Genomic DNA, 19,905 nt, shown 5'->3' on the forward strand with positions numbered 1-19,905 from the left:
TTTTCTGCAAGCACTTAAGAATATATTGACCCTCTTAGCTAGCCCTTACAACACTTAACCGTGAGGGCCACCAAAGACATTTATATTTGATTGTTGCCTTCAAGAACTTACAACCTACTGGTAAGGGAGCTAAAAATACAAGAAACAATCTCCAAGAAATGCAAGCATGTATACAATTAAGTGTCAGATGATGTGGTTCAGACTATGAATGCTATAAAAGCTCAGATAAAGGAAATGTGTGTCAGAAAGCTTCCTAGGAGAAGTAGACCATGAGCTATGTTGAACTGAGAGTCTGTCTTTGAACTCATCTGAGGTTGCCAAGCGGCAGAGACTAAGAAGCAAATATAGAGAATAGTACTCAAATTCTAGTCTGGCATTAGAGCCATGTGTTAAGGCCTTGGGCTTCTTGTCTGCATAATTCCTCAAGGGCAATCTCTCAGTCCCCTTTCAATCCTTTCTTAGCAAGTAGAGACCCCTGATCCTACAGAACAGGGTTGCCACTTTCTTACTAGGACTCCTCAGCTCTAATCTCTGTCCTTCAAGCTTGCAAATTCTTGATGCTCAGACTCTGTCCTCTGTCTCAGCACATTCGCATCAGTTGTAACCTGAACGCAAGCAGCATTCTAAGCATCAATGTTGAATTCAACCCATTAGGAATACAGATCAATTGCAAAGTGAAAATTCATTTTTAAAAAGATAGTGCTTCTATTAAAGTACTGTTATCAGCTGTTAAAAGTCACAGTTTCACTGACAGAATAATTCCATGAACCAGTTATTAATAATCCAGTATGCTATTTTCAAAGATACTTAGAGTTATATCAAATAAAGATTTTTAAACAATTGGAAAAAAAGGCTTTATTTTGAGAAGATTGCTCAGGGCAGACTTCTAGCAATTTCAATTATTCAGTATAACCAAGAACCCAGTGACTGACATACTCAAAAAATTTCCTGAATAAATAAACTGAATGAGATAGATTTAAAAAAAAAAAAAATCCTTTAAATGTCTGCAGAGAACGTAGCTATGATCATATCTGGCCCCTGTAGTACCTGGCTGCTTATGAGGCCTTTACTAATAAACTGCCCCTGCTTATCTGCCACCTTTGAATCTCTTTCTACAATTCTGCCTTCAAGCCCCTTGGACTCCTTCAGTTCCAAAAGCAGAACAGGACAAACAGTGCAATATAAGGGACAGTTCTTGAGCTGTGGTTTCAGACAAATGTGTTTTTTTTGTCTTTCTTTATGACCTACTGGCTCTAAGATCCTGGGGAAATTATTTCACTTTCCCAAACCAACCTTCTCATCTGAAAGGGGAATAATGCTAACTGCTTTTTGGAGTCATCAAAATTAATAAGACAATGTATATAATGGACCTGAAAAAATGCCTGCCCCCAAATCAACAATCACTTCATGGTAGCTAGTTTTGTTTTGGTTTTTTTGTAGATCTGTACTCAGGTCCTCCCCACACCTCCACTCAGAGCGATCGACTTAAAATTATATGCAAACATTAAAGATACACTTACAGTAGTCCAGAGTAAGAGCAAATAACAGAAGGAGGGGAAGAATTATAGCAAATAAACAAAAATAATTTAAAAATAGTATAAAAGTTTAGGGGTTTTTCAAAGCTGAGCAAACTGGCCCACATTCTTCAGCGGTCTTCAGTAGCATTGACAAAATGCATGATATAATGATGAGGCCAAAAAAGACCCCGAGAGAAGCTGAGGAAGGCAGAAAAGTGCATAGTAGGGGTGCCTGGGTGGCTCAGTCGGTTAAGCTTCTGCCTTCAGCTCAGGTCATGGTCCCCGGGTCCTGGGATCAAGTCCCGCGTCGGGCTCCCCACTCAGCGGGGAGTCTGCTTCTCCCTCTGCCCTGCCCCCACCCCCACTCTTGTGAGCTCTCTCTCGCTCTCTCTTAAATAAATAAATAAAATCTTTAAAAAAAAGAAAGAAAGAAAGAAAAGAAAGTGTGAGTTATATGTTAGGAAAAGACCCATCAGTAAGAGCTAAAATTGAAAAACCAGGGTCCCTAAGTCCCTTTTACAAACCACCCCTCAGAGATTATTCATAAAGTACGGCCAGTTAAGTATATTGACTAAGAGCTTTGCCCTGTTCTCAGTTTTTTATCCCAGCTCTCACTGCCTCTGAGGCTTTGGGCAAGTTATTCAAATCACAGGGCATCAATTTCCTCATCTGTAAAATGGGCATAATATTAGTGAGTACATATGGTTGTTATATATGTAGGCTTAAACATATGAAGTTCAAACAAAAATGTTTGTGAAGCTCTTAGTAGAATGCTCGACACACAGTAAGCACCCAATAAACATTAGCATTATTCATTTCTTCAATCCTTTCTTCAATCTTTCAGCACATGTTTATTGAAAAATCCATCATTACTGCTAGGCATTGGATTAAATAGCATTGTATCAAATAACTGTGTCTTTGGTCAAGGTAGAAGTCTGTTACAAACAGAGCTACTCAATAAATAAAATTCAATTTTTAATATTGGACCATTAAAACAGATAAAAGTTCCTGAACATAGATTAAATTCAAAGGACTTAATAATAGCTAACACATACTAGATAGCAAGAACTATTTAAAGCCCCAGATATATAGACTCATTTATTCCTCACAACAACCCTATGAAGTAGATAGTGTAATTACTTCCATTTTATAGATTCTTTTAAAACCAACAACTGAGGCACAGAGAAGTTAAGTAACTTCCCCCAGGGTCACACAGCTATTAGGTGGCAGACAGAGATTTAAACCCTGGACAGTATGGCTTTGGGGTCTGTACTCTTAATTACCCTACTTTGCTACCAATTAGATCGATGTCTAGAAAACTTTTAAAAGTCAGCATAAAGTACTTGTAAGCCTAAAGCTCCTGTCTCCTTCCTTCTCCCTGCCCCCAAGTTGGTCCTCCTCCCCTTTCTCCCTCCCTCTAGATGTTCCCTTATTGCCATGCTCTTTTCATGGACACCTATATAGAACACAGAATGTACACTGAATGTTCATATACATATTGTCTTTTCTATTGTCTTGTCTAATCTTCTTTTCTGAGAATAAAAAAATCCTTACTCTTATTTACTTCAGAACTGCAAAGAAAAGAGTGGTTGAGGCCAAAAATTTCACTAGTGGTCAAGAACTTAAAATTCCTGTGTTATTCCCCTAATGCTGACAAGGGAACTTCCTTTTTTACGATTTGAAAATTCTACCAGCCCAGATTCATCTAAATCTTAGCACATCCATCTTCAAAGAGCATTACTTATGAAAATAAGCGTTATATAACTTGATTAATATTTCTTAACTGCTTTGAAAATAGACAGCGTTAAGCATTATTCCCATGTACTTCACAGTTATGAGATTATCTTATAATGAAATGCAGAGATAACACAAGTTATCTAAGAAACTCTTAGAAACTCCTTCTAAAGTAATTAGTGGAAACTAATTTCTAATACTCAACTATTCTCTTTGTTATAAAATGAACATGTCTAGGGGCACCTGGGTGGCTCAGTTGGTTAAGCGACTGCCTTCAGCTCAGGTCATGATCCTGGAGTCCCAGGATCGAGTCCGGCATCGGGCTCCCTGCTCGGCAGGGAGTCTGCTTCTCCCTCTGACCCTCCTCCCTCTCATGCTCTCTGTCTCTCATTCTCTCTCTCTCAAATAAATAAATAAAAATCTTTAAATAAATAAATAGATAAATAAATAAATAAATAAAATGAACATGTCTTATCAATGTATACCTATTACTAATCCATGTTAAATGAATTCAGGAAGCCAATACTTTTCAGTTAGTGCTTGCTATCATGAAGAAATAACTCATGTTCAAGTTGAGGATGATGAAGAACTGAAACACAGCCCTGGCTATGCGGATAAATAACCTAACATCCAAAGTTGGAGGTCTCATTCTAAGTCCGAAAAATTACTTATTTAGCAAGACAATTAAGGGCTAGCAAGTGAGAGAACAGCTAAATCTACAGCACTCCATTGGAAAAACAATTACCAAGTGAAAAGATTCACTAAGAGTGTGACGATGGAAAAAAGGTGGGAAGGGGCTGGAGTTTTGGGCAGTCGGGGAGGGTTGACAAAGCAGAAATGCTAATCTAATAAGGACGTGGGAAGAAAATATTTTTTAAAAGGCACAGAAAAGATAATGAAAGCTAGGACTCGAGCACACAGGAAAGCCCCAACACAGCCACCCTCTCCTCCCCCACTCTGCTATTTATAGCAAAAAGCGCCTCAACCCTAAAGAAGGTGGATTAAGCCAATGCTCCCAAGCCCTCAGCATTAGTCCCCCGTTGCTGCTATAACAAACTACCCCACACTTAGTGGCTTAAAACAACACAAATGTGTTATCTTATAGCTCTGGAGGTCAGAAATCTCAAGTGGGTTGGCAAGGCTGCATTCCTTCCGGAGGCTCTAGGGAAGAACCTATTTTCTTGGGTTTCCTAGATTCTAGAGTCCCGAGTGTGTTCCTTGGTTCATGATACCTTCCTCCATCCCCAAAGTATGTCACTTCAACCTCTGCTTCAATCACCATATCTCTTTCTTACTCTGACCCTCCAGCCTCCCTCTTTCCCTAATAGGGACGCTTGTGATTATACGGGGCCCATTCCTGTCCGACATCAGGAAAACCCTCCTATCTCAAGATCCTTAACTTAAACACATCTGCAAAGTCTCCTCTCCCATGTAAGCCAACACATCCGTAGGTTCTGGAGCTTAGGACATGGATATCTCTGGGGGATTACTATTCCGCCTTCCACTCCCTTCTAGGCAACTTTTAGCTGTTTTTCATATTCCCATGGGGGAAATTTTTATTTTAACTACAAGGGTACTACGACTTGAACTATCATTAATAACAAACGAAATGAAAAATGTAGTAAATAATTCTTACCAGTTTCCAATGAAACGAGGGTCATTCTGGTCAAGGTTAACAGGATTTCTGGGATCGACATAAAAACCAATAAGAAGTCCACCTAATAAATATCCCACTGCAGGACCAAGTGCTCCCATGACATACATGATGGCTGAGAAGACACAAGGGGAAACGTGAAATAGAGAAACATGGTCCTTAAGTTTCAAGTGTGGTCTAATTTCAGTCATACCACGTATATATGTCACAGTTAAACCCAGGGAACAGCATCCAAAACCAAAGAACTTTAGAGATGTGTCTATATTTATATTTGGGTTTCAAATCATGCCCTTTATTCAGCTGCTGCCTATTGTCCTTTTAGAACATTAGAATCATGTCTGGACAGCTTTTCAGTTGTTGTTGTTGTTTTAAAGATTTGATTTATTTATTTGACGGAGAGAGACACAGCCAGAGAGGGAACACAAGCAGGGGGAGTGGGAGAGGGAGAAGCAGGCTTCCCGCCGAGCAGGGAGCCTGATGTGGGACTCGATCCGAGGACCCTGGGACCATGACCTGAGCCGAAGGCAGACGCTTAACGACTGAGCCACCCACGCGCTCCAACTTTTGTTTTTTAATAAAAGTGCTCAGGCCCCACCCCAGGCCCACTAATTTAAATTTCTGAAAGTGCTAGTTAATGAGCAGTCACTGGATAACTCAGAGAAGATAAAAGGTCGTTTCAAGATTAAAAAATAAATAAATAAAAGGTCATCTCAAGATAAGAAGAAAAAGAAAAAAAAGTAGATGTCACTTGTCACAGCTGGAAGATTCCAACAGAATGAGGGAACTCAAGGCCAGGTTCTGCCATGAAGCTGGATTTAATCGAGTTGGCAAAGATGCTTAAGCACCTCAAATCATGAATATTTTTCAAATCACCACTTTAGAGTCGAAGAAGAGCTCACAATGCATTTGGTTTATTGCTAATTGAGGAATCTTACTTAAAGATTAATAAATCTCCTTAAATGGCATCAGTGAAAAGATCCAAACAGATAGCACCAACCCACAGCTGAATTAGAAAATAATTTTTTAAAGCACATGACCAAAGCAGAAGGGGAAGGGGTTGTATCAATAGATCAGAAAGTGTGTCATTCTATCCAAAAAAAAAAAATTGGCCATCAAAATGGGCTTATAGCAAAAAATAACAATAAATTCATTGTCATTCCTTTATACTATTTTCACTGCTGTGATTTCAAATAAAAAAATAATTTGTCAAATCTTAAATTTTGAGGTAGGATATGAAATGCCTTGAAAGTCATAGAAAGATCTGGAGTGTGGCTAACACTCCAAATCCACTTTTTTTTTTCCTGTTATTTGGAGAAAAATCTATAAACACTGTTAAGATGCTCCTGTGTTCAAGGCATGATAAACTCAGGTATAACGTATTTCTCATTTCTACTGCCATCGTGCACTTAAGCCACTGAATAAACAACTGGTTTGCCATACCCTTTAAATAGTACTATATTTACCAAAAAGCAAATTGAACTAATCAGAATAACTTCACCCTACTTTATCTTCTGCACCTAAATAAACTTTGAATAAACTTGTACCTCCTGTTACTTATAACTACAGACAGTAATTTAACACTTGCTCTCACTTTTCGCACTATTTCAAAAGAGAAAGCGCACCGTTTATTTATTTTACAGAATCATCTGCTTGTAACAATGCGACACTAGCTGCTCCGACTTCTCCATCTGTGTTTGGGAGGAAGCACAGCCACAAGCAATTGTTGGTATTCTTTTGGAAGCACGCTTTCTGGCGTTCTTTTGGAAGCATGCTCTTAATAAAATAAAATCAGAATTTTGATAAATATCTCGTTAACCTCTCTGTTTATAGCCTGAAACAGAACTCAAGAAGAAAAAGTGCTTTTTCAGTTCCAGGTTTTCCCATATGCATATGGAGATAAAATTTATGTTTACACCTCCAGGCAAACCAGCACCATTTACAACTTAAAACTGTAATGAGGCCAAAATGTGACATGAATCATCTTCCCAAAATAGTTCTGGCATGAAAGAGACTGTCTTACAAACACAGACAGGGAAAAGGGTATTTCCGCCATACTGTTTATGCCTGGGGTACTTGAGGGCAGCGTCTGGGAAGGCCCAGCAGCAGCGTGCAGCATGGGTACCAGCAAGACCTCGCAATTACATGGTGAACGGAAAACCAATTAAGTCACACTCACCCAAAGACCTTAACTACTTTATAAAATACAGAGAAAGCTTTTAAAATGCAGCTATGCCATCAGAAGAAAAATATTTGTAATATATAGCAAACACTGAGGCCAACTGAATCATTCTCATAAATAGGTATGTACATACATTTATATAACTGTACTAGACGTTATACTATGTATACTGTCATAACTATACTACATATGCTATATCTACAAATCAGTAAGTATATAACACTAGAGATGGAGATAGAGAATACCTCGTTGACATGGTCCCATTTAGTAAATAAATCATTGTGGCCACTGAGCTAACATTTATTAATTGATTAACCAATGGCACTCATTCAGAGCTTAATAGAGGGGCAAATTGTTGATGCAAATTCATATCCTCACTCTCCCAGTCCAAAACTCCCAATCACACACACACACACACACACACACACTGCCTAAAGAAAGTCTAAACTACTCTATCTGGAGTTCAAGGGTGGGACAAGTTGGCCTCCTGCCAGCATTTCTTTTTTTTTTTTTTCCATTTTAATCTTAAAACCTACCGCCTGCATTCACGACTCCACACAGACTGACTCTCAAAACAGGCCCGAGCCGAGCCACCTCCCTTCCCTTGAGGACCCACAGTGCCCCCAGGCCTTCCTATCTGTGTGAATCCTGCCCCTTCTTCAAGGCCCAACCAAGTCCAGCACTGCCCATCCTCCCCTGAGTGGTCTCTGTCTCTTCAGAATCCCTGTAGACGACACATTATCTATTCCAGTGGCCTCCACACCTTTACATCATGCATCCCTATCAGTAAAAGGATTTAAACATTTACCCAGTGTCCTTTTCTGTATAAATAATGTATATTTCCCACCAGCCTCATTCTTACAGCTCACACCTAATATGTCAGTAAACCCTGCTGGTTCTACCATCAAATCATAACCAATATGCCCCTCCCTCTCCATGCCTCTACCTTGGCCCAAGCCACCAAGGTCAATCATCTGGAAAATTGCTCCAGGCCTTCCAACGGGTATCCCTGCTTCTGCCCTTCCTTCCCTACAATGCATTTTCAACTGGGCAGCCCCAACAATCTCTAGAAACATGAGCCACATCATGTCACTTCTTGGCTCACACCCTCCAGTGGCTTCCCACCTCCCTCGCAATAAAAGCCCAAATCCTTTTATGTGGCTACAAGGACCTGCCCCCACACTGGCCCCACCCCCTAGGATCTCTCGGCTCTGTCTCCTAACCTTCTCCTTGTTCACCCAGCTCCAGTCAAACTGACCTTCTCCCTCTTCTTCACCCTGCCAGGCACATTCCCACCTGACGGTGTTAGCACTTGCTCTGTGTGGGTGTGGGTGTGGTTGTGTAATGCTCTTCCCCCGGGTAGCCTCATGGTGAACTCACTTACTTCCTCCAGGTAGTTAATCAAATAGTCCCTTCTCACTGAGGCCTTACTTGGCCATCCTATCTAAAAATTTAAAACTTTTCCCCCAATTCTTCCCACTCTTTCTCTGCTTTCTTTTTTTCTCCTCAGCATATGTTGGCACCCAACACACTCTATATTTCCTCTGTTCATCTTGTGTATCACCTGTCCTCCTCAACAAGAACATGAGCTCCAGGAGGGCAGGGATCTTGCCAGTGGTGTTCACTGACGAAGTAGCGTAGAACTAGGCACTCGACCCACCTCGCTCCCATTATCCATTACCTTCAGCACTCCCAGTCAGTCCGTGAACGTGCTGCCGTTATTAACAACAGATATCAGTGATAAAAGTCATCTTCAGTGTATATCAGCTCTTGAGATATTAGCTAATCACTATCGAGTGGATAGTTTCATGTTTTTTGACCGTGTGCCATCAGAACGGAGGACACTGGCATTGGTTTTCTGTCATGATGAGGAGCTTATACTGGGAAGTCCAGGCTATCCAATGAACTAGCAATAGAAATAGAACTAGAAGTTCCAAGTTTCAAGAGTGGTCTAATTCCAGTCATACCACATATATATGTCACAGTTAAACCCAGTTAACAGCATCCAAAAACAAAGAACTTTAGAGATTGTATCTGTATTTATATTTGGGATTCAAATCATGCCCTTTATTTAGCCACTGCTGCTGTCTTTTAGAACATCAAACTCATCTGGAGAATTTTCCTCTTGCACCCCAGAGGACCGTCCTACATCTCCCCTGGATTGTACACAATTCAGCTTCATACCCCTTTCAGAGAACCCTGGACCATTTCATTCATTTGAAATTGAGTATGCCTTGCTCTTCACTTCTACTTCTTCTTCAAATGTTTATATCTTATGTTTTGAAGTAGCTCTTTAACCTGGACAGCAGGAGCCATATCATATACAGTACTAGGCAGTGGTTAAATCCCAGACTACAAATTCCTGGGTTCAAATCCCTGCTTCCATTATGCATATAATGTGCTTAGCATATAACAAACATGAAGAAATATTAACTTGTATTTTTATATGTTGAATGATCACCTATTCATTCTCTAACAAGTATTATTAAGTATTAATTTTGTATAGGCCAAATACATGCATTATTTAACAGAAGGCATACTTATCTTTATATTACCTTAATAAATTATCTTTTCTGGAGTCACTATTTTTGACCCAGGAGTTAGTTTTGATAATGGCCTGGGCAGATGGGAGTGGGAAAAGAGAATATCCAGGCCTTTCTTTCCTCACACAAAGGCCAGTACAGACTATCTTCTTGAAGCTGAGAATGTGTCTGTGGCTATTATTCTTTTTTTTAACCTTTAGGTTTTTTTCTAATGATTACAAAATATAATATGAATTCCTTGTAGAGATAACTCTCAAGAGCACAAAAACTTAAAAAAAAATCACCAACAATCCTTACCATCCAGATAATGATGGTAACAATAGTAATAAATACTTTTTACTATTCATATACTGTATAAGTTTTTTAAGTAGCTGGAATTATACAGTAGTTATTGTTCTGTAATATGTTTTCCCATAATACCTCAAACATTTCTTACATCAATAAATTCTTCTGGAACATTCGTTATGGCTAAATGGTGTATCACCATGTGGCTATGACTTACTTCCTTTAATAATACCTTACTGGTACCAGCTAGCCTATCACCAATATCTGATTGGGGCTATTCTTCTGAAGATTATATCAACCCTTTGTTATTACATATCATGCACGGAACTAGACCCCAACCTGAGAATTACAACACCCACCCAAAACCAACCTCAGCTGGGTGAGCTTTTGTAGAGTTAAGAAGCCACTATTAAATGAAGGGGACTGAAGGGCGCCTGGGTGGCTCAGTCAGGTAAGTGTCTGCCTTTGGCTCAGGTCATAATCCCAGGGTCCTGGGATGGAGCCCTCCTTGGGCTCCCTGCTCAGTGGGGGGTCTGTTTCTTTCCCTCTGTCCCTCCCCCCATATGTATGCTCTCTCAAATAAATAAATGAAATCTTTAAAAAATAAAAAATAAATAAATGAAGGGGCCTTCAGTGGGGGGGGAGGGACATCATGGCTGGTTTGACAAAGAAACAACCTTTGAGGAAGGCTGACCCACCAACAACTTAGTAACTGTCTCTTCACCTGCTTCTAGCATGTGAATCCTGCACCTACCTTCCCCCAAGTTGTTTTACCTTTAGACCTTCCATTTCAATTTTCTTCTTAAATTATTTTTCACCCTATTTTGTGATCATTTATGCTTCTTTACATTAAAGCACATTAACTTTATTTTTAATCCCATTTACCTTCACATTTTTAACTTTTCTCCTCCTGTAGATTTAACCTTTATTCTAATCTAATACCTCTTTTTACTTTTACATCATAAACAGTTTTAGCTGCTGCTCTCTTACTTTACTTTGTAATGCATTTTATCTTTTTAAAAACACTTTTTGTAAGAATTTCGATCTAAAATTAACTATCAAGTTTTTCTTTCAAATTATTTGCTACCTTCTATTCTCATACCTTAAGTAAGTTTGCTTACATTTTTAGCCCTAATTATATTAGGTTAATTTTTTTGAAGATTTTATTTATTTATTTGAGAGAGAGAGAGAGAAGAGAGCACACACGCACATGTGCATGCACAAGCAGGGGGAGGGGCAGGGGAAGAGGGAGAAGCAGACTCTCCACTGAGCAGGGAGCCCCACTCAGGGCTCAATCCCAGGACCCTGGGATTATGACCTGAGCTGAAGGCAGATGCTTACCCAACTGAGCCACCCAGGCACCCCTAGGCTAATATTTTATTTTTATAAACTCTCTTGATTTTAAACTTTGAATCTTTGTTATACTCCTGAATTTTATGTTATTTTTCATGTTCAAGGCTTTCTCTTTCCTTTTGTATCCTTCTGACAACAGCTTATTTTAACAGTCTTTGTTTATCTTAGTCTTCTCTTATATTTTGCTTGTTTTGTGATCAGTTTTGGTAATAGCTCACTAGAAGCTGTGCCTGACCTCCCAGCTCATCCAGGCCCATCTCTTCCACCGTCTCTGTAGTCCTGCTCAGCAGCCCTGCATGGCTTTTCCACCAGTTAAGGATGGTAGTGTGAGAAACTGAGGGTTAATTCTCCCCTGGGCTCAAGGCTCACTTTACACATGGCATATCTGATTAGCCGGACGCCATGACTACTGTCTCACATGAGCCAATCATGACAAAACGTGAGTTCTAAACCCCAGGTCTCTGATGTATAAGCACTGACTCGAAAACAAGCCAGGCCCACAGAGTGAAATAAACATGCCAGAGAGCTCTTCCTCATCCAGCTGCAGCCTCTCCTGGGGAGGGTCCTATGGGTTGACCTTCCCAATGGCTACTCGAGAGAGGAGGCATAACAGCACCCTGCAGAGCTCGCCTGCACGTTTCATCCCTTCTTAAAGCTGACACCTCCACTTCTGGCAGAGTTAAAAGACACTCCTCCTTCCTTATCACAAAAGCCCAACTTGATTGCATTGGTATTATCTCAAATAGGTTGTTTTGTGTGGTCGGCAGCAACCAGGGGAACAGCTCTCTGAACTCTACAGAGTCCGTGTTGAGTAACTTAACCTGCTCCTGAATCACAAGAAATGATTCCAGAACTCCTAATAGTGACCAACCAGACACGAGCCTTGCTGGACTTGGGAAACCAGGGGCCAAATCAAAATCAGGAAAGATCTTAGTATCACAGATCACTAGAGTCACCTCCTTCCTAGTCTCAACCCCAAATGATGAGGAGGGCTCCACATTGCCAGATCAGAGGTCACTCACTCGTCCCAGGTGCTCTGTGATGCCAGGCCCTGGGACAAGGAGGGGGCATTGCAAAGATCCATAAGATGGATGCACAGTCCTCCAGAAGAGGAAAGGTAAAACCAACTATGATTCAAGACTCCATGAATAAGTGCAACAAGCACCAGCAATATGCCATGGACCATGGGAGAGGAATGATTCACAGTAACTAGCTGAGGAGGGAGGACAGAGAAGCCTTCCTGGAAAAGATGACTTTTGACATAAGCCTGCAAAAATGGGCAATAAAGGACACTAGAGACTGAGGGGCCCATGTGGGCAAAAGTATGCAAGTTTGGAAGTGCATGGCCTGTTCAGGGAATTGCAAGTGATCTTGACTTGGAGGTGCAACTGCCTCAGAGAAGAGTGACCACCACTGACTCTATCCTAGTCCCATGCAGGGCTCTAGGTACCCAGCCTTGTGCAGGCGGCCCAGTTGCTCTTCTCTGAGGACAGTTGAGGATGGATGGCAGCATTGCACCAGCTTCCCCTACCATTCAGTGGCATTTAGAAATGCTTTTTGCTGTTGTTTTTCACATGGCAGTAGAGGAACAAGTCACTTCCACTGTGCGAATGAGGGCAGGCCCTGACATCGAAGAGAGTGGGAAGTCAGAGCACTGGTCCTTGGGCTCACCTGAGCACTTGACTGTCTCCGCCCACTATCCTTTCCTCCCTCTCTCCTTCTGTATCAGTCACTGGAATGTCGTCAGAAGTCCCAGCTATCATGTTACTGCCAATGGCCTCTCCTTCCACCTCATTCTTGCTGTCCCTAGCTCTTGGGAGAATAAAAAACTCCCCTTCTCATTCATTCTCTTCATTTATGGGCAGAATTCAACTGGGTGGACATCTTCTCTTCCTATCTGTTCAGTTTCTATGTTCAGTTTCTATGCCCCCTTCTCTTGGCAAAAGTAATTCCATTTTCCTTTAGGAACTACCCACCCTTCATTGCACAGCCTCAATGGCCTGTCATCCATGGGGCCCTGTCCTCCATGATTCATGGTAGACAGGTGACCAACCCAGGCCAATCAGCTGTTCTTCTCCCACATACCATGTGGCTCACTCCCTTACCTCTTTGGATCTATATTCAAATATCATTCTTCAGAGAAGCCATAGCTCACCACATATCTAAACATGGCACCCCCCATCTTACCCCCCATCACTCTCTGTCACCTTGCCCTGCTGGGGTTTTCATTATGGTAAATACTGCCAAATACCAACAACTACATTTGTTTGTTTGCTTATTCTCTGCCCCTCCCACTGGAATGTCAGTTCCATGAGAACAAGGGCCGTTTTCTCACCGATCCCTTATCAATGCCTGAACAGTGCTGACCATAAGCACTAATGAATCTTGTTGAACAGAGAAGGGATGAAGACATGGACTTCCAATTTGAGTGAAGTAACAAAAGCAATAGAATGAAGTGGATTCGTCCTTGCAACATGACCTTGAAGAATCATCCACTGGTTCCTGTTCCCTAGACCCCTGGGGCTGTGCTGTCCTTGCCAGCCATCCCTACCCACCTTCCCCATAACGTCCTTGGTTTGACAGACCTGGCTCCTGTGATTTACAGCCACAGAGCTTTGATTCCTACTTCCAAAACACCTCCAGGCCCGACCCTTACTTCTGCCAGGCTCTCCAAGGTTAACACCCACCCCAGCTGGGTTTCCCCAGTTCTCAGAGCCTCATTGCAGTCGGCCTGGATTTGCTGTACCCTCATTTAAACTTGGTGTCTAATTAATCAGCCCCTGCTCCATGTTGCTCCCCACTTCCCACTTTTCACCACTCGCTGTCCACCACGTCCTCCACATTCCCTCTGGCACAGGACTCACTTTCTCAGCTGCCCTGCATGGCCAGTAAATGCTGCCAAGAACTGATGATGACAGGGTTCTGGGTTACAAGCATAATTTAGGCTCAGTCCCAGGACCTGGGATTCACCCAGGATGGTCCCATGGAGAAACATATTGCATGCATGCCCATTAAACCCAGTCGAGGACATACTGATAGGAGGTCACCCTTTTGAATATAGTTTGGTGGTACAGCTGCTGCAGATAAGAAGAGGAGATGAAAAGCAATCCACACTTCACTGTGGTATCACAGCAATGACACCAACTTGCATTCAACTTGCACAATGTCTTGAAAATTAGCCAAAGTACTTCACAGCACCGGTGTACCATAGTTAAAGAAAATATTCCCTCGCTCGTTCCTTCCACTCCCAAGCACAGGCAGATAAGAGACCTCTGATCTCGGTTATTTGGAACAGCAATTTTTTTTTTTTCTCCTTTAAATGATTCAGTTATTTTGACACAGGCCTGACAGTAAAAAAAAAAAAAAAAAAAAAAAAACAGCTGCCACAGCAGTCAGGGAATAGTCTATCACTTCGCTAAAACATCCAGAGAGCATCTTAGGTCACAAACGAGAAGGGAAAAGGGTTTATTTAGGTAGGTTCCGAGTGGTTTTTCCACACGACCATAGCAAGCAATAGTTGGTTTAAATTCACTATCTCCCTTTAGAAATATTTTCAAAGTAGTTCATTTCTAAAAGGAAACACAGAATGTGTCTAAGTATAGAAGGAGACATTTACACTGAATTAATACCTGGGACATGGGGCGGGGCGGGGGGGTAGGTTAATGTGCTGCGCTTTAAAACATCAAATTAGCCACCTGTGAGGGGCCACTATCACCTCAATCCAGTCCTTAGAAAGGACCACAAGGACAACTGCCACGAAAGCATTAAAAAAAAAATGTCAATTTTTTAAAGTTATATTTTGGGGCAAAAAAAAAAAAAGTTTTATTAAAAGGTAAGAATGGATTCTCTTAGAACACAAACAGAAAATGTGTAACAGAATAATCAAAATATTAATAAGCCCATGAGAAACTAATTTGACTAGTTATCAAAGAAATAGAAGGTACAAACAATGAAATGCCATTCTACTAAAATAAACTAGCAAAGACTGAATTGTGAGAGTACTCAGTGCAGATATAAATCAGTGAATTCGTTATTCTCATCCATCGCTGGTACCAAGTTACAACTAGATAGCAATTCACCAATACATCATAATGACATTTATCACTGCATTTTGTATATAGAAAAGGAGAAATGACATTAAAAATAGTAACTAATTGGGGCACCTGGGTGGCTCAGCTGGTTAAGCCTCTGACTCTTGCTTTCAGCTCAGGTCATGATCTCAGAGTTGTGAGATCGAGCCCCGAGTCAGGCTCTGTGCTGGGCATAGAGCCCGCTTAAGATCCTCTCTCTCCCTCTCCCTCTGCCCCTCCCCACCTCACTCTCTAAAAAATTAAAAATAGTAATTAACTACATTTTGATTCATAATGCAACTATTAATTTTAATGTTTACAAAGAATTTTTATACCTTGAGGAAATATTTATTTTTAAAATTTTAAAATTTAAGTGAAATTCTGTTTACAGTGGGATTGTGTCAAAAAACATACACTTTTTAAAAAAGACCGTTTATAGAAAAGCTACTAGAACCAATAAGTGGATTTAACAAAGTTGCATGATATAAGATCAATATTTTAAAAATCATACTTCTATATGCAAGTAAGTCAGAAATAAGCACCATTTATAATAGATTCATAAAATATAAAGTACTTAGAAATAAATCTGACAAAATATAGGAAACACCTATACACTTAAAATTACAAATACTGCTAAAAGAAATTAAAGATGATCTAAATTAATAGAGAGATATGCCTTGTTTGTGGGTTAAAGGACCCAATATTGTTAAAATACCAATTTTCCCAAAATGGATTGATAAATTCTACCCAATTCCAATTAAAATCCCAGCAGACTTTTTGGAGAATTGACAAACTAATTCTAAAAGTGAAAGAACATATGGAAATGCAAAGGATATAGATTAGCCAAACAATTTTGAAAAAGAGCGAAGTTAGGGCGCCTGGGTGGCTCAGTCAGTTAAGCGTCTGCCTTCGGCACAGGTCATGATCCCAGGGTCCTGGGATTGAGTCCCGCATCGGGCTCCCTGCTTATCGGGAGTCTGCTTCTCTCTCTCCCTCTGCCCCTCCCCCTGCTCCTTCTCTCTCTCACTCACTCTCTCTCAAATAAATAAAATCCTTTAAAAAAAAAAAAGAAAGAAAGAAAGGGGCGCCTGGGTGGCTCATCGTTAAGCGTCTGTCTTTGGCTCAGGTCATGGTCCCAGGGTCCTGGGATCAAGCCCCGCATCGGGCTTCCAGCTCAGCAGGAGGCCTGCTTCTTCCTCTCCCTCTCCCCCTGCTTGTGTTCCCTCTCTCGCTGTGTCTCTCTCTGTCAAATAAATAAATAAAATCTTTAAATAAATAAGAAAAGGAGCAAAGTTAGAATACTAAAACTACCTGATTTCAAGACTTAAAAAGATACTGTAATCAAGACAATGTAGTACTGGCTTAAAGATAGACAAGTACATCAGTGAAATAAAAAAGGAAGTCCAAAAATTAATTAGTTAGTTAATTACTTTAATTAAATAAAAAGGAAAATCCAGAAACAAACCCACACAGTTATAAGGACAAGTGACTTGTGACAAAGGTATAAAGATAATTCAGTGCAAAAAGTAGTCTTTTCAACAAATGGTGCTGAAATCCATTAGATATCCATATATAAATTAACTCAAAATGAAGCATAGACCTAAAGGTAAAACCTAAAACTATAAAACTTCTAGGAGAAAACAACCAAGGAAAATATTTTTCAACAGATACTTTACCAAGGAAGATATATGAATAGCAAACAAGCACATGAAAGATGGTTAGCATCATGAGTCATTGGGGAAGTGCAAATTAAAACCACAAGGAGAGGGCGCCTGGGTGGCTCAGTCGTTAAGCGTCTGCCTTCGGCTCAGGTCATGATCCCAGGGTCCTGGGATCGAGTCCCACATCGGGCTCCCTGCTCGGCGGGAAGCCTGCTTCTCCCTCTCCCACTCCCCCTGCTTGCGTTCCTGCTCTCGCTATCTCTCTCTCTGTCAAATAAATAAATAAAATCTTAAAAAAAAAACCACAAGGAGATACCACTAAAATCCCTATTCAAATGGTTAAAATTAAAAAAAAAAAAAAAAACAAATTACACCAGGTATTGGTAAGGTTGTGAAGCAGCTAGAACTCCCCTACACTGCTGATGTGGAACAGAATGTTACAGTCACTTTGGAAAACAGTTTGATAATGTCTGAAGGAGTTAAACATATGCCTATCATATAATTCAACCATTTCACTCCGAGTACTTTCACAAAAGAAATGAAAGTATACATGTCCATACAAAGGGTTGTGTACAAATATTCCTAGCAGCTTTATTTGGAGTAGCAAAAAAAAAAACAAAACAAAACTGGAAACAACCAAAATGTCCATCAAGAGGTGAATGAAAAAAAAAAGAGAGAGAGAAGTGAATGGATTAACAAATTGTGGTATATTCATCCAATGGAATACTATTTAGCATTATAAGGGAATAAGAGGGATGCCTGAGTGGGTCAGTCGGTTAAGCATTATAAGGGAATGAACTATTGATACATGTTAAAACATGGATAAATCTCAAAACAATTATACTAAGTGAGAGAAAGCAGACAAAAAAGAGTATATACTGTGTGGTTCAATTTATAAGATTCTAAAAAATGCAAACTAATCTAAAGTAATAAAAAAAGCAGTCTGTGGTGACCTGGGGGTGGGAGAAAGCCAATCAGAAGGAAGGGATTACAAAGAGGCTCAGAAAGATTTGGCAATGTTGGATATGTTCATAGTCTCAATTGTGATGATGAGTTCTTGGGTGTGTTTGTGTGTGTGTGTGTCAAACCTTATCAAATAATCTACTTTAATTATGTGCAATTTGTTTTATGTCCATTTTACCTCAGGATAAAAAAAAGGACAACTGTTCTAAAAGTGCGTTCTGGGGACGTCCGGGTGGCTCAGTCGGTTAAGCGTCTGCCTTTGGCTCAGGTCATGATCCCAGGGTCTTGGGATCGAGTCCTGCATCGGGATCCTCGCTCAGCAGGGAGCCTGCTTCTCCCTCTGTCTGCTGCTCCCCCCACTTGTGTGCTCTCTCTCTCTCTCTCTTTCTCTCTGACAAATAAATAAAATTGTAAAAAAATAAAAGTGGGTTCTGGTGGTGGTTGCATAATTCTGTAAAATTACTAAAAATCATTGAATTATACACTTCAAGTGGGTGAATTTTATGTATGTAAATTATGCATCAAAGAGCCATAAAAAAGACTAGAATGGAACACATCCTGTATTGAAAGTTGTTAACTTGGGGTAGTGAAATTACAATGGGTTTTTTGGTGTTTTCCTTATAACTTTCCAAAAGTTTAGTCAGCAAAAAAAAAAAAAAAAATTAACGTATCTTCTGGATTAGTACTTTTATCTCTTTCAGCTACTAATACTCAGCCATCAAATATATCATCTTTTTGTCAATTTATGATGAATATGTTTTTTAAAACTTGAAAGAAGTCTTTACAGGGTAATGGGCTTGTTTTATTTGTTCTTATATCTACAGCACCTCCTGCTGAGGCAGCAAACACATAGTGGACTTTCAGCAAACCTCCAGTGAGTGAGTACACAGTATTTGTAAAGCAATACTCCAATTTTTCTTAAGATTGATCTGCCCAGGGTGCCTGGGTGGCTCAGTCAGTCGGGCGTCTGCCTTCGGCTCTGGTCGTGATCTCAGGGTCCTGGGATCGAGTCCTGTGTCAGGCTCCCTGCTCCACAGGGAGTCTGCTTCTCCTTCTGCCCCTCCCCACACTCATTCTCTCAATCTCTCTCTCTCTCTCTCTCTCGTTCTCTCAAATAAATAAATAAAATCTTTAAAAAAAAAAAAAAAGATTGATCTGCCCAATACTTCATGATGACTCTTCCCAGCCTAAATTTAAATTAGGGGTTGACAAACGACTTGCCAAACTCTGTAAAATTGTACTGGAGCACAGCGACCTGCATTCATGGACATATTTGTGTGACTACTTTCATTACAGCAGCAGAGCTGAGTAGTTGCTACAAAGACAACATGGTCCTCAGACTAAAATATTTACCAGAGCAAGTCCTTTATATAAGAACAAGTTTGCAAACCCTTGTAATAAATAATGACAGTTATGTACTACATATTTACTGTTTCAAGTATCAGCTAAATGTGTGCACACGTTATTTCTTTCAATTTTCACCTCTTATAGGTAGTTATAATTATCTAAGCTATGGCTATAACTCACAGAGGTATGGGTGGGTTTTTGTTTAAATGAATATCTGGAAAAACCACTCTTTTATAAATGTTTTATTTCTAACAACTTATGTAGATTAAAAATTTTAAATGTAGAAGAAATATTTGTAAAGTCAATTTTTCTAGAATTGTCAGTTTTTCAAAGATTCCATTTATAAGAGTATATCCCCAAGTAATATTTTATTTATTTATTTTTAATGTGTACATGGGTGTTTAATTTTTTTAAAGATTTTATTTATTTATTTATTTATTTATTTATTTATTTATTTATTCGACACACAGAGACACAGCAAGAGAGGGAACACAAGCAGGGGGAGTAGGAGAGGGGGAAGCAGGCTTCCCTCTGAGCAGGGAGCCCGACACAGGGCTCAGTCCCAGGGCCCTGGGATCAGGACCTGAGCCAAAGGCAGA

General features: G+C 40.2%; 1 protein-coding gene across 2 annotated transcripts in view; it reads right to left on the reverse strand.

The window, feature by feature from the left end:
- SLCO5A1 (solute carrier organic anion transporter family member 5A1) overlaps positions 1-19,905 on the reverse strand; it is a 132,281-nt gene that overhangs the window by 76,385 nt on the left and 35,991 nt on the right. For both annotated transcript variants that reach the window (XM_032421962.1, XM_032421961.1), the window contains exon 2: positions 4,888-5,020. In XM_032421962.1, coding sequence (XP_032277853.1) covers positions 4,888-5,020 — 133 coding nt within the window. The remainder of the gene's footprint in view (positions 1-4,887; positions 5,021-19,905) is intronic.

Source organism: Phoca vitulina, unplaced genomic scaffold (assembly GCF_004348235.1).
Source record: "Phoca vitulina isolate PV1807 unplaced genomic scaffold, GSC_HSeal_1.0 scaffold25, whole genome shotgun sequence".
NCBI classification, from domain to species: Eukaryota; Metazoa; Chordata; class Mammalia; order Carnivora; family Phocidae; genus Phoca; species Phoca vitulina.